Below are 15,322 nucleotides of genomic sequence, written 5' to 3'. Positions count from 1 at the left end.
TCTGCCACTCTGCTGGCTTGTGTGCCCGCTCTCTCTCTCTCTGACAAGTAAATAAAATCTTTAAAAAAAAAAAAAAAGAAAGAAAAAGAAAATATTCTTTAGGGCTCAAGTCATTAAACCTGGCTAAGAAAATTGTGATATAGGGCAAGCTTACTTTTCACCAGTGTTCCCATCATTAAAGATTTCCTGCTCACTTATGGCTCGACATCCATTACTGACAAATATACACTAACGAATAGAATATATGGTAAGGAGCACAGATCCTAAAACCAGTCTGCCTTTGTTTTACCCTCAGCTTTGCCACTTGTGACCTTTTGCAAGCTGTGTATCTCTTTGTGTCTGACTCAGTTCCTTCATCAATAGAATGGGGGATGACAAAAATAACTACCTAATAGAGTTCTGTAAAGATTGAATGAATTATTAGAATAATTGGAAAAATGTGAATATGATCCGTATATTATAAAATACTATCATAGCAATGTTTAGTTTCTTTAGAATGAGAACGAGAATGGTATTGTAGCAATTTAGGAGAATTTCTTGTTTTTATACTAAATACTGAAGTATATAGGGGTGAAGCATTATGATGTCATGATGTTTGCAACCACTCTATAATGGTGTGTGTGTGTGTGTGTGAGTTTTCTACTTCATCCTTCTCCCTACCCCACCTAAAACCAGATCAAATCAGAGTAGGGTTGCCAGATACAAAATAGGATGCTCCATTAAATTTGAATTTTATATAAATAAGAATGATTTATTTAGTATAAATATGTCCCAAATAATTCACAGAGGCCAAGTAGTGCATGGAACATACTTAAACTAAGAAGTTTTTCATTGTTATCTGAAATTTAAGTTTAACTAGGCATTCTATAGTTTTGTTAAACCTGGCAACTCTAATAAGAGCCATTTATTCTCCTGATATATATGGTTGACCCTGCCCACAAACATGCCAAAATCTTAGTTATATTGATTTATCCATGACAAAATACTTACAGTTCTTCTGAGTTTTAAACCATACTGGAAATAAGCTTTTTCGTTTAGCTTAGTTGTTCCCCATTGGATTCATCGTTTTCAATTCTGAATCTCTCTCTCTCTCTTTTTAAAAATTATAACATATTTGAAAGACTGCATTTTTATTTGTGATACAACCCATGGATAGAATATACATAAAGATCACATAAAAATACATGAAGCTGATAATTAAACATAATATACAGTGTTGGGTAGGTAGGTGATTAAAGAACTACACATATTTTATATAAAGTGTCATTAATGTTAATTCATAGAAGCATGTCTTGCATGAAGAGTAGTTTTAGCAGTTAATAATAGTACAAACATGTTAAAAATACTATTTATAGAACTACAACCTCAAAACAGGTAATCAAACTCCATCTCATGGATTGGTTTAAATGGCCCTGATTTACAATAACCTTTCAATAATAAACCAGGGAAAAGCAGTAAGAAGCCCATTACTTGCAGAAGCAATTACAGAAAATTACTTTGGAACAGTAGCACCATTCTACATTATAATATGCACATTTGTTATATTGCACCTTCCTGAGTTGAACTTTGAAAATGGTAGCCACATGAAATGCCAGAATGGAGGAATTCATCCCAGGCTGGGCCTTCACTGATGGCGGTAGTAATAATCTTGACCATCATAGCCATCGTAGCTACGCCCTTTATAGTAGCTGTACTCATCCTCATAGGCTCGGTAATTATCCCCACGAGGTTCCCCATTTTCATTTTCATAGACTTCATATCCATTGTCATATTCATTAGTGCCTGTTTGTTCATACTCTTCCTCATATCCGGTGGGGGTGGCTTCCCCAGACTGTCGGGTGGTAGTCCCATAGAACTCTGGTGGCGGAGTTGTAGGTTCAAATCCACCATCTGGTGAGGTTGTTGTCTTAGAGTCACCATTGTCCTGCTTTCTAGCCACTGTGGTTCCTTCTGCCTGGGCTTCAGTGACACTTTGTTCTTCACCTTCTTCTCCATTATCTCCATCACTGCTGCCATTACCATTTTCTGCCTCTGTGCTGTTACTACTGGTGCCATTTATGCCTTGCCCATTTTCATCCACTTCTGCTTCATTTTCTTCATTTTCTTCATCTTCCTCTTCTTCTTCATCACTTTCCTCCTCTTCTGTAGCCTTGTGTCCTTTATCCCCAGCCTGTAAGGAAAAGTTTGAAAGAATCCAGATCTAGGTGTGAAAATGTAAAAACCTAAAACAATTAACTTCATTCAACTCAGGCTATACTAAGGCCTTATTCTAGATATATTTTTGAATTGAAGCTAGCTTAATTTATAAAAGAATTAGTGGGTGTTTTAAGAATTCAGGATTAGTACCTCTGAAATTGGGTTTTGACGGAGAAGAATGTACTTGATAAATAAGTCTTCTCTGTGGGAGATGCTTCTTATAGCTTTGCTCTTGACTTTGTCTTAGAGCCCTCTTCCCTGAAATACAGTGGCATCTTGCAGGACCTTTTATTCATTGCTAAGATGCTTGCTTGTCCTTAGTTTTCTGCTATAATGTAGGAAGTCAGTGTAATAACCTGGGATGAGAACTTGTGTGGGAAAAGAGCTTTCCTTATTTATAAACAGAGATATTGAGTCTGCTCTTGCTTTTTTTTTTTTTTTTTTTTTAAATATTGTATTTGTTTATTTGACAGAGATCGCAAGTGGGCAGAGAGGCGGGGAGAGAGGCAGGCAGAGAGAGGGGGGGGGAAGCAGGCTCCCCGCTGAGCAGAAATTCAGGGCTCCATCCCAGGACCCTGAGATCATGACCTGAGCTGGAGGCAGAGGCTTCATCCACTGAGCCACCTAGGTGCCCCTGCTCTTGCTTTTCCAATGAGTTAATGAAGATAATGTAAAACATCCTGTTTGGTGTCTAAATAACCTTTGATTTCAGTAAAGAAGTGAAATCAGATTTAAATTTTTGAGGAATGATTACCTTCTTGGGAAGTTGGATTGCAGCTAAACCTATATACCCTGTTCCAGGTGTGGTCTCTCCATAGCCAGGTGTGGTAGAAAGGGTGGTATTCTCAGCCTCATCTTCATCTTCGTTTTCATCAGAATTTGCATTCTCTTCATTGTTTTCTTCTTCATTTGAAGTCTCCTGGTGAAAATATCCAGAGCAAGAGAAGTTATTTTGGTTGGAAGAGAACTCAAAATTTGTTGATGTCATGAGCCACAATTGAGAAAAACATTGTATTCCTCCGGCAGCTCATCACCTAATGCTAACAGTTTCTTCCTCTTGTGCCATTTACACTTCTCACTTATTAGAACTCAACTCAGTTATCTCTTTCTGCTTATCTCACTGTAGTCTGTTTTAGACATTTCTGTATTCTATTTAACCAAGAAAATATGCTTTTATAATAATTTCAGCATAACTGACGATATCCTCATATTATATCCTGGATGCCTTAGGCTCTTAAAGTCTTTTTTTTTTTTTTAAGATTTTGTATATATTTATTTGACAGAGAGAGAGATACACACACACACACACACACACACACAGTCAGAGAGGGAATACAAGCAGGGGGAGTGGGAGAGGGAGAAGCAGGCTTCACGCTGAACGGGGAGCCAGATGTGAGGCTCCATCCCAGATCCATGGGACCATGACCTGAGCTGAAGGCAAATGCTTAATGACTGAACCACCTAGGCACCCCAAGGCTCTTAAGGTCTTATCAGTACTATTAAAACATGGTAGCAAATAGATTCTTACATTTGCTGACAAATCAGCTGAGAACTTAGACCTGTTTTTCAAGGTAGGATTATTATTCACTTTAGAAAGGGAAGGTGAGCTCAGAAAAGCTAAATAACTTGCTTAAGTTCTTATGTGTGATGAAGCTGTATCTTTCTAATTTAAAAAGCTGAGCCCTTTGTAATGCACTGTGATGTTTTTGATGAAGAAGAGGATTTATATGAATGTCCACAATACAACTAGGATATTTTTTCTGAAAGGAATTCTTATGGAATTCTTATTTACTGGCAAAAAAAGTGAGCATTTTTCATAATGCTTTCAAGTGTATCTAGACAAAAAAAATTTTAATTCAGAAGTCATCTGCCAACATATAAGCTAGTTCTGTATTGTATGCAATATTCAGAAAACTTTAGGCATTTGACAATCAATTTTACCATGCAATGAAGAAAGTAAACACTCCAAGAAATTTTTAGTGGTATATAAAGTTATTGAAGAAAGATGTTTTAAAAGAATTAACACTCCTCAAATCAAAGCTTATTATAATCTTATAATATTACTATAATCTTATTTAACATTGTATTCTTGGCCTTTATGTTGTTAGGCAGTTGTTTGTTAATGGAGTTTGTCTGATGTGATTCATAGCTAATATTAAAAGTCAAGACTTTAAAACATGCATGGATGAAGAGGATGTGATGCATACACATATACATATACATACATGTATACATATATATAATGGATTACTATTCATCCATGAATAAGAATGTAGTCTTGCCATTTGCAATGATGTAGATGGAGCTAGAGAGTATTATGCTAATGAAATAAGTTAGAGAAAGACAGTACCACATGATTTCACTCATAGGTGGAATTTAAGAAATAAAACAAACAAGCAAAGGGAAAAAAAGAGAGAGGGGCAAACCAAGAGACAAACTCTTAACTACAGAGAACAAACTGATGGTTACCAGCGGTGAGGGAGGTAGGAGGATGGGCTATATAAGCAATGGAGATTAAGGGGGGCACTTGTGATGAACACTTTTCACTGAAAGAAATGAATCACTGTATTGTATACCTGAAGCTCTTATTACCTTTATGTTAACTAACTGGAATTCAAATAAAAACTTAAGATAATCCACAGATTGCAAAACAAAATACTAGAAGAAGAAAATGAGTTTATATAAAGAATAAAAATTTAAAAATAAACACAACCCAGATTCACGCTGCCTTATTACTAAAACAAAGTGACTAAAGAAGAATATGTTTTTTTCATCAAATTTGTAAATTCCACTGTTCCAGTAAACTTTTGGGACTGCTAGAATCCACCCCAAAACAGTCTCTAAACTAATTGTGTCAAATAACCCACAAACACCATGCTGTTTATTTTTTCACATTTATGCTTTATTCCAACAGACTAAACCTTTCAGGGGAGAAAGAGGAAAGATTCTTAGACTAGAACATACAATTAGGGTTCTGTACTGTCATATTACACATGAAAAGCCCATCAAATCGATGGTAGTTCATTAGTGGTGAGGTCATGATTAAAGATCCAAACTCTCAACTCATGAACTTCTGTATTTTCTCCTACAAAGCCCTTTCTTTATTAGATACTTTATTTAAGGATATCCTGTTACAGTGAATTAAAAAGGAAAACAGGTCAGTCTATTAATGGGCATTAAGCATCAAATGTCTTTTTGAATAGAAAAATTAGCAATGATTTTTTAAAAAGATTTTATTTATTTATCTGCCAGAGAGAGAGAGAGAGAGCGAGAGCGAGTGAGCACAGGCAGGCAAAGTGGCAGCAGAGGCAGAGGGAGAAGCAGGCTCCCTGCCGAGCAAGGAGCCCTATTCGGGACTTGATCCCAGGATGCTGGGATCATGACCTGAGCCGAAGGCAGCCGCCTAACCAACTGAGCCACCCGGGCATCCCAGCAATAATTAAAAAAAAAAGTATTATTAACCTATTAGAATGGCTAAAATGACTGAAAGAAACAAGTGTTGGTGAGAATGTGAAGCAACTGATACACTGATAGAGGGAGATCACAGTATACCTGCTTTGGTTGTTTCTCCTAAGATTGAACATAAGCATACTTTTTGACTTAGAAGTTTAACCTCTAAGTAAAATGGCCTCCAGAAATAAATGCATATGTTCACTAGAAGGAGTAGTAGAATGTTCACAATAGCCCAAACTTGGAAACTACCCAAATGCCCATCAACAGGAGAGTAATACATTTTGGTACATTCACTTCATGAGATACTGACAGTGAGAATGAATGATATACAGTCGTAGAACAATTCAGATCAGCCTTTGAAGTTGAGAGTAGAAGAGAAAACACACAAAATAATGTACAATGTGTGATTCCATTTACATAATAAACAAAAATAGGCAAAGCCAGTATTTTGTTAGGACTTAAAATAGCAGTTACACTTGACGGTTTTGGTTAATGAATGAAATGGAGCACAGTGTATGTGCTGCTTTTTTATATGGGTTACACTTGTGTGTTCAGTTTCTGAAATTTCAGTGACCTCTATACACATGATAATTGTGTATATTATATTTAATTTTTTTTTAAAGATTTTATTTATTTGTCAGAGAGAGAGAGAGAGGGAGAGCAAGTGAGCACAGGCAGACAGAATGGCAGACAGAGGCAGAGGGAGAAGCAGGCTCCCTGCCAAGCAAGGAGCCCGATGTGGGACTCGATCCCAGGACGCTGGGATCATGACCTGAGCCGAAGGCAGCTGCTTAACCAACTGAGCCACCCAGGCATCCCTTGTGTATATTATATTTAAATAAATTTTTTTAAAGTGAGGCTGAGGGTTTAGGAGTGGAAAAAAATGTTAGATTGCCAAATAGAAAACATTCCCTAGTATCCTCTCATATGAATATAATTCCTGGGGATTCTATGTATTTAACTTGAATTGACAATGAAATTTTAGGGAGGAAATGGGGAAAAAGGAAGTTCTAGAATCTCTTCAGGATAGAAGCCTCCAGGCTTATTTAACCACTTTCCTATGGTCACTTTCCATAAATGATGTTTGGAGTATTTATTCTCTGAAGTTTTCAAAACCAAACTCCCAGATATTTTTGGATACCATATATTGTATAAGAAACTGTGCTAGGTAATGTGAGGAGGTGTAAGGAGAGTACAGCACTGCTTCTCCCCAAACCAGAGATGAAACATATGGTCTCTAGTCCTCTGGGTCATGAGAAGTTTCAGATTACTTTTGGGAAGATGATAAATGTTCAGAGATTGTTGGCAACATTCTGAGTGTGCATGATTTTATCACAGTTTTAAAGGAGTCCTAATCTTCCTCCATTCCCAACCACTGTCATAGCAAATGAAGAACCTTTGCCAAAAGGTATGCAATCTAATTGGGAAATCCAGTTGGCAAGGCAATTTTGTGATCACTGTACAGCTAACAGTTGTAGTAAATGGATTACCTCAGCTTAGTTGTTGTGTAAGATTACTAAATGGAACTCTGGGTAAAATTCTGTGGGATTTTGTAGGTGGCATTTTCCCTGTACTGGCTTGATATTCTTGTAAGGTCTTCCTTATGCTATTAGGGTAAATTATAGTACTGGAGATGATACTTTTTAAAACTATCATATCATATCAAACCATATAAAAATGATTTTTATGGTTAAAAAAATCAAACTAATTATTTGTCACATTTTAAGTTCCCACACTATTTTATTTTCAAGATAACAGATGTTTATGTATGATCCATTTTTGACTGTCACTGCCCATTCATAAGCAGTACTTAAGAATACCCAAATTTAGAAGGTCCCCAAAGAAGTGGATAGCTATAATTTACTCTCCAGGAAAACATACCTAATTAGCATATTGAGCAAGTGTGTCAGTTATAAACATGTTAGCACAATTTCCACGATATACAGATGAATTTTAACTGTGAACTCTACTAATTTGTAGTACTATAGAGAACTGGGCAGTACTATGTGTAGAATCTGTAGTACTATAAAATGCTATATATATTTAGACATCTTGAGTATTCAGATTTCTATAAGAACACAAATTTTATTATTAGACAAAAAACATGAAATTCCCATATAATTCCCACATAAGAACATTCCCACATAATTACCACATAAGAACAACCCTACTTTGTGGGTCAAGAAAGACCAATGAATTGCAGTATCATTGTAGAGGACATAAATTAGCTTTTCATATACTACCCACTTAGTAAATTAAGTTTAAATTTAATCCTTTTTAATACAAGTATTGCACTGAGTTTAGGTACTCGTCTTTTACCATCATGTTCTGTCCACCTAAGTATAAATAATACTTTCTTTTCTTTTTAACAGAATTTATAAAGTATAATTATAATTTATTGTAAGTTAATTATAATTACATTATAACGGAGATATTATAATGTAATTATAATTACACTTATAATGGAGACATTTTTGGTTTTGTGTACAGCTTACAGGTTACTTTAATGTCAAATTGCAGTAGTATTTTAAACAAGTCATTTAGTTGATTCTAATTCAATAACATTCCCCTTGTCCAAAATAGAAGACTGTGGGTAGCTGGTAAACTGGCAACGGCTGTTTGCTGAGTCCAGGCTACAGTAGACCAGTTTCCTATTTGTTTTTATGGTGCCTGGTTTGTTATGAAAAATCCTGCAGAAATTCCTTACCTCCTCTTCTTCCTCCTCTTCTGAGCTGTCACCATTTCCATCTTCTTCAGATGAGTCACTACTGCTCTAAAAAAAAGTGTATACATATGTGAATTCATATATATATATGGATATCTATGTACATATTTATGTACACATACTTTCAACACCAAGGAAAATTTCTTGCTGATTGAATTAAGATAAAATACATACAAATATTTACCCTAATGATAATTACCATCTTGATTGATTTATTAGAACAGTTCTCATATGAATCTGAGAGATAAAAGGAGATTAGGGATATATAAAATAAGGTTAGAAAAAGGCATCTTTAGGTATCAAGATATGAAATGAGATACACAGGAAATATGTTGAAACATTTTGTAGAGCAATGAATCACAGAATTATCTAACTCTTTAAGAACAAGAGGATTATCTGGTTCAATTTATTTTATAGAGAAGGAATCAAGCCCAGAGCAGTTGTGACTTCTCCAGCCCGTTCAAAGCAAGTGAACTAGCACATAGATCATGTTATTCTATTTTCTTTATAAAACATAAAGGAAATGATGATTAGGCTTATTGTAAAATAAATGATTTATTTATTTATAAAAGAATGATTCTTTTAAATAATGAGCTCTTGATGAATTTAAATTAGAATTTGATTTGAAATTAGATTTACACATAATTTTTAGTATCTTTCAGTCTAATTAAAGCTGCTTCATAAAATAAGCCTCTCTCTATATATAAATGAGATTTTATATATATATGAGGTAAAAATTATATAAAAACAAAATTAATTCACTTACTCATTTAGGAGAGTTATAGAGTATCATCCTTCTAAAGAGCTCAATATTGAATGAGAATATATTAAACCAAGGAGTCTGCATATAAAAATATAAGTTAACAAGCTTCACTTTTTTTTAAAAGAAAATATAAGTCTAAACACCTGTTATCAGAAACTTTAAGATAGTATAGGAGATTTTTCATCTTGATAAATTAAATTTTCTTTTTCTTTCTGCAACTACCTCTAATGGTACCAGGTAGATAAATGGGTACCTGACTTAAGATGCTGTTTTCTGCACTACAAATCTTGGCTTTGATTCTGGTGACCTAGTTAAGTTCTGTGAGTCTTAGAAAATATAGCTGCAGAAGAACCTCAGGGTTAGGGATCAGATATGAGGAAATACTCATGTTCCAGTCCTGCCCAGGGCTGTTCTGTAGGGCTCATTCTTCAGTGGCCATGCCATCCACCCAAGAAAAGGGAATGCTTGTCCCCTTGAGCCAAGAATAACCTTGGGTGGAATAGAGAATAATTAGACCTGCTCTTCCACTTCCATGACCTTAATTGTTGTACTTTCCCAGCCTAGAGGGTAAATAAAGCATGGTATTACAGTAAACTATTTTTCCTTGTTAGTTAATAGAGAGGACAGCATATTTTTGCAACGTATTTTGTCTCAGTGGGAGTGTTTGAATCTTTTTACAAGCTTCCTGACCCCTAGCCTTCTTGCTGTCCCAACTACATGACTCTTCAATTAGTGTCTGCAGTGAGAACAATTTTAAAGCTTCATGAAATGCCCGGGAGCCTTAACATTTTCTTTTTTCCTTTCTTTTATTTATGCCAATTTGTAACTAAGACATATTTTTCTTCCGGAAGTCAAATACACTTACACACACATATATGTATGTATATGTATTTTACCATTACTCCTTTCAACTTCTGTCATTCCCATTTATTCAATCCCAAAAGATATGTTTCAGGCATTATTTTGAGAATGAGGATGGTAGCAAGAGAGAAAGATGGATACGTGGACAATTTCCCTATGTCAGAGACTATGATAGATGAGATCAGTACAATGAAAGGAATTTAAAGTTTCTGCCCTCAAAGAATTCACATACAATTCAAACAACATATGCTTCCTGAAAGAAGGCATTTCCTTAATTAAAAATGCTTAGGTTGTTATGCTTATTTATGCTTCCATTTCTATAGCCAAACAGATAGATAAGCTATAGGTAGACTGTTTATAGCTTTATAATTGATATGACATATTTCATGGAAGTTGGTATTTTAGAAATGATTATATGTAGGGGTGCCTGGGTGGCTCTATCTGTTAAGTGGCCAATTCTTGATTTCCTCTTGGGTCATGATCTCAGGGTCATGGAATCAAGTCCCATGTCGGGCTCCATGTTCAGCAGGAATCAGCTTGAGGATTCTCTTTCTCCCTCTCCCTCTGCCCCTTTCCCTACTTGTGCACATTCTCTCTAAAATAAATAAATAAACCTTAAAAAAATAAAAGAAAAAAGATATTATATGTAAACACAGATTTGTTTGAATAAAACAAAAATTTCAAAGCCAATACAGCTTAATGCATTTTGGGGTGACAATCTGAGCACCAAATACTTGATAGATTTAGCAGAATAAATAATACAGAGCTATGGGAAATATATAAGTAGACATATAAGGGGAAAAAATTCTGGAAATCAAGCTTTGTAAAGTAGGAGAATAAATCATCAATACTAGGTCAGACCAGACTGTTGGATTGGGGCATATATTTTATTGAGTATTTTAATTTATTTATTTGACAGAAAGCAGGAGAGCACAAGCAGGGGGAGAGGGAAAATCAGGCTCCCTGCTGAGTAGGGGAGCCCGATTGTGGGGGGGCTCAATCCTAGGACCCTGGGATCATGACCTCAGTGGAAGGCAGACACTTAATGACTGAGCCACCCAGGCATCCTGCCCACAGATATTTTTAAAATACAACTGTCTTACTAACAAATTATATATTACTTGAAATGAGTTTGTCTGCATATAATTTCTCTAAATATTGTATATTAAAAACCAGAGATTTTTGAACTTTGAATTTATCAGTAATAAAAAATATAACATCTCCTAATATCTTTTCACTATGGCTGTTTTAACTGGATCGCATTTATATATCTATAAAAATTTACAGATGGGAATATCTCTATGTGATATTTTAGAAAAATTGTGGAGCTAGCCAGAAATTTAAATTTTTATCATTTCCCTTTAGTTTAAGAAAGAGAACGAGGCAAACATTCAAATGAGCACTGTTTATTTATGGGTCTGAAGTGTACCAAAGAATGGAAGACAATTCTGAAAACCCACAACTCTTGTATCATCTGTGTTCATATTTCTGTGGCCACACACATTCCCCCTAATTATTATGGTGCTATAAATACTTTAAGATTATCATTTCCTATCATTGTATGAGTTAGAAATGGGTTAGCCCAACATATGGTAGGATGCTCTGCCAAGCCACTGTGCTGAGGCATCGTTTTCAGCATCTTGACTGCTTTTAGCATCTCAGGAGTCCCAGGTCAAATGGTGCATAATTGGTGCCCTGAACCCAAACTGTATAGTAGTAAAAATAGCACAGTTCTGGTTTGTTGAGTATTTTAAATCAACACCACACCCTCAAGTTTTCAAAGGCTTTCTTCACTAGTAACCTAGTAAAAACACAAATTCTTATTTTTAGTGTTTGTTATTTTCTTTTTTTGTTTACAAATTTTAAGGATGTTTTATTTTTCTCACAGACACTCTCATAATTCACTTCATGAATTTCTCTCTCTCCTCTATAATTCCTGAGCCACACTTCTGTTATCGTGACCAACACAGGTCAGAGGTTCAGAGAATCCTCAGCAATCACCACTGATTATCAGCAATGTTTTTAAAAATGGTCTCTCCAAATGAAACAAGATGGGATTGGGAGGGAGACAAACCATAAGTGACTCTTAATCTCACAAAACAAACTGAGGGTTGCTGGGGGGAGGGGGTTTGGGAGAGGGGGGTGGGATTATGGACATTGGGGAGGGTATGTGCTTTGGTGAGTGCTGTGAAGTGTGTAAACCTGGTGATTCATAGACCTGTACCCCTGGGGATAAAAATATATGTTTATAAAAAATAAAAAATTTAAAAAAATGGTCTCTGCTATTTATGAAGTTAGTCTTTAACTTACCAGTTAAAGGGCTCTAAATTATCAGCTGTTAAGAGCTGTATGACAGTATTGTCTCAACTATAACATGACAGTTAGTGACCTCATCACTGACTTAATTGTCAACAATAGATAAAGTGTTCATTTCATCAATGTGTTAACCAGAATACCTGGACTCTGTACCAAGATGTTTGCTTTTATTATATCATTCTAGATTGGGCCCAAATGATATGTATATCTCTGCTTTAAAAGAGAACTTAGGAATACATTTTATTGTATTGTATTAAAAACAAACTTTTTATAATAAGTAAATCTTTCTGGCTGACCAGTGAGAATTGAATTTAGTTGTTTTATAGTTAAATTTGATCCCCTTTAAATTGTAATGGGTGGGAAAGAAAATTATTTTTTATGCTTACCTGAGCTAGAAATCGTTTTAGAGGAGGATAAAAGTAGGCATGCTTGTAAAGAGAATATCGTGGCCGGTACTTAAAGACCTGCATAACCAAAATAAATGACATATTCATGTTTAATGTATAATAAATCTAGAGGAAGAATATAGTCAGACCAAGAATGTATGCTAAACATAATTACCCCATTTTCTTCAGAATCCTGTAATTTGGCTCTTCGATGCAAATTTTTCATCTGTTTGAAAGAACATTTAATTATTATATATTCTATCTTTTACATAAAAAGGCAAAAAAGGAAATAACTATAGGTTTTTAATATAGAACTTACTGAGAAAGCACAGGCCATTCCCAAAATGCTGAGCAAAATTAAAGCAGTCTTCATTTTGGTGATTGCTTCTGGAATTAATGAAGCAGTAAAGTTAATAAATATTAAAACTAAGAGTGTAACTTTTATACTCATACTAGAAGGTGAAATATTTGTTTTCATTTCTGTCCAGTTATAGTTTGACTAAGACCAATTTCCTGGCTTTTATTTTTAAATTGTTCCTTTTTTAAGTGGTAGAAAACTAACTTTACCTGTCTGTTTAAGTAATCTTTAGTTCTGTACTTGGTTTTACCCTATCAGCTGTGATTTGTCAGTGGCAGACCATTTCATTACTATACGGGGCTTTAATGCTTGATGTACTTCACATTGGGGCAAAGAGTCTTCTTAATATCATTGATATAGGAATATCAGCTAAGTTAGTATAGTTCTGTGACCTGGGTTATTTTTTTATATATATATAATTGAAAACTAAGCAAAAATTGTAAACATTTAAATGATTGCTTTTACACCAGTGGTTATTATATATATTCTGTATATTGGTTCTATATGGGTTTTGAATCAAAGTTTTATTTGTAAGATGGAAAATAGGAGCCATTTTCCTATGAATACCTTAGAATACTTTGTATTTTTTTGTGTGTATGAAATGATCCATAATATGTGAAATTCTCTTATAGCACGTAGCACCAGACAGCCATGTTGAAGGATAACTCTATGAGAAGAGTTCATCAGAGTTTCACCTTGGGATATCAGGGGCAGATTTCCTCAAATCAGGTTATTCTTCAGTGCCATTTACGCTTTCCATCACTAATGGGGAGATTGTCACAGGGTGGGTCAAGGGCTTTTCAGGGTCAGAGCAGTAGTCATCATGGAGACTATGGAATTCTATAGAAGAATTCACTTCTATGGAAGAATTCTATAGAATCCAATTCTGTAGAAGAATTGAAGATTGACTCTCAGAATGGGAATAGTTCTCAAACAGTCCTGGGTTTTGCGGCCATGCAAAGATCTCACTTCCACATAGATTCCTCATAAATAAAAAGAGAGAGATAGTAAAATCCTATCTGACTTTAATTTCATTCTATTTGATAGAACGCTGTTTTAATAGAGGTTGAATAAACTTAGCTAAAAGCCTGCTAATACCCACCCATTTGCACTGACATATGTTTAACTGAGTGTTTAACTGAGAGTGACAGCTATGGCAACATTTTAGAAACAATATGTAACAATGATGGCAATTTCCCCATAAACACACTTGAAAAAGTAATACTTAAAATGTATGTATGAAAGCCATGTCATATACTGTATTCTGTGGTTCGATATTGCATTTTGTCATTAGCCACATTTATTGCTTCCTTATTGAATATCTAACACTAAAACATTACACAGAGTAAAATTTAAGGCCTGGAGACAGTGTCTTGGGTCCCAAGTCACACTCTATTTGTGGCAGACTGGGTTTTTTTGATTTTGGTGTCTACAGACTTCCTCACAGTTCTGTCTACTTTAGTAAAAGTTCTTGATGGCCACACAACGATAAAAGAGGCTTTGCCCCTGAAGTGGACCCATTTGTCTAAGAAGTTTTTACTGATATTGGGGTGCTTAAAGTAATACTTTGAACTTTGTTACCCACGATCAGGCTTGCTAGCAAGCAGGGAGATTATTTCCTTGCAACTTTATTAAAAGAATCGAATGTTTATGATGTCTTAAAGAGCTAAAAACTTAAATACATGGAACTGTAGAAAGGGTTTTGATTACATAAATTTCTCATAGCACACCGTCAAAACAACTAGGTGAAAACATAGCAGGAATAATATAAAAAGAACCAAGTGATTCATGTAGGCAGCAATTGGCTGCCTCCATAAATCTCATTTTATTTACTTTGTGATTCATAAAAAACAAAGACGTCTATATTGACTACTACTAACCCAGACAACAATTAAAACATTCTTAAAGGATAGTTTTAAAAGTGTAATTACAAGTTTTCATTGGGAAAAGTATGATGAACTACCATTATTTATTTCTTTAGTACTGTGTACTTTTCTATACTGATTTTAGAGCTACGGGATATTTACACTTTGAAACAGAATGTATTGAAAAGACATTGTATATAACTGAAGTATAGATTAGGCATAATTTATGGTGAAATATGCAGAGTTACAAGTGAAAAATAGTATTTCAGTCAGGTTATCTTGAATACATCACAAGGAGAAAACAAATAGTTATTTGTGAGGTGGAGACATAGAAAGTAGGCCACAAAATTTTCTAGTTTACGTGCACAATATTAAGGACTTACTTACATGTGTAGGTTA

General features: G+C 34.9%; 1 protein-coding gene across 1 annotated transcript; it reads right to left on the bottom strand.

The window, feature by feature from the left end:
- Nucleotides 1-1,517: 1,517 nt before the first annotated feature.
- IBSP (integrin binding sialoprotein) lies at nt 1,518-13,073 on the bottom strand. The gene is made up of 6 exons (XM_059394481.1): nt 13,020-13,073; nt 12,876-12,926; nt 12,701-12,778; nt 8,357-8,422; nt 2,951-3,115; nt 1,518-2,170 (listed from the first exon to the last, which is right to left on the bottom strand). Exons 1-6 carry the CDS (start codon nt 13,071-13,073, stop codon nt 1,625-1,627), a joined length of 960 nt encoding a protein of 319 aa, XP_059250464.1. The 3' UTR covers nt 1,518-1,624.
- Between the last annotated feature and the right edge of the window lie 2,249 nt (nt 13,074-15,322).

The sequence above is a fragment of the Mustela nigripes genome, chromosome 1 (assembly GCF_022355385.1).
Source record: "Mustela nigripes isolate SB6536 chromosome 1, MUSNIG.SB6536, whole genome shotgun sequence".
Taxonomy (NCBI): domain Eukaryota; kingdom Metazoa; phylum Chordata; class Mammalia; order Carnivora; family Mustelidae; genus Mustela; species Mustela nigripes.
The sequence above is the reverse complement of the archived record's forward strand: the minus strand, read 5'-3'. Positions and strand labels throughout refer to the sequence as shown.

Excerpts from the sequence above, each read along its gene's own strand:
- IBSP (XM_059394481.1), bottom strand. The coding sequence starts at position 13,073 with ATGAAGACTGCTTTAATTTTGCTCAGCATTTTGGGAATGGCCTGTGCT. Across the intron at positions 12,779-12,875 it reads AGGATTCTGAAGAAAATGGG|GTCTTTAAGTACCGGCCACG; the intron begins GTAATTATGTTT and ends TTGGTTATGCAG. Across the intron at positions 3,116-8,356 it reads AAGAGGAGGAAGAAGAGGAG|GAGACTTCAAATGAAGAAGA; the intron begins GTAAGGAATTTC and ends TATTTTCACCAG.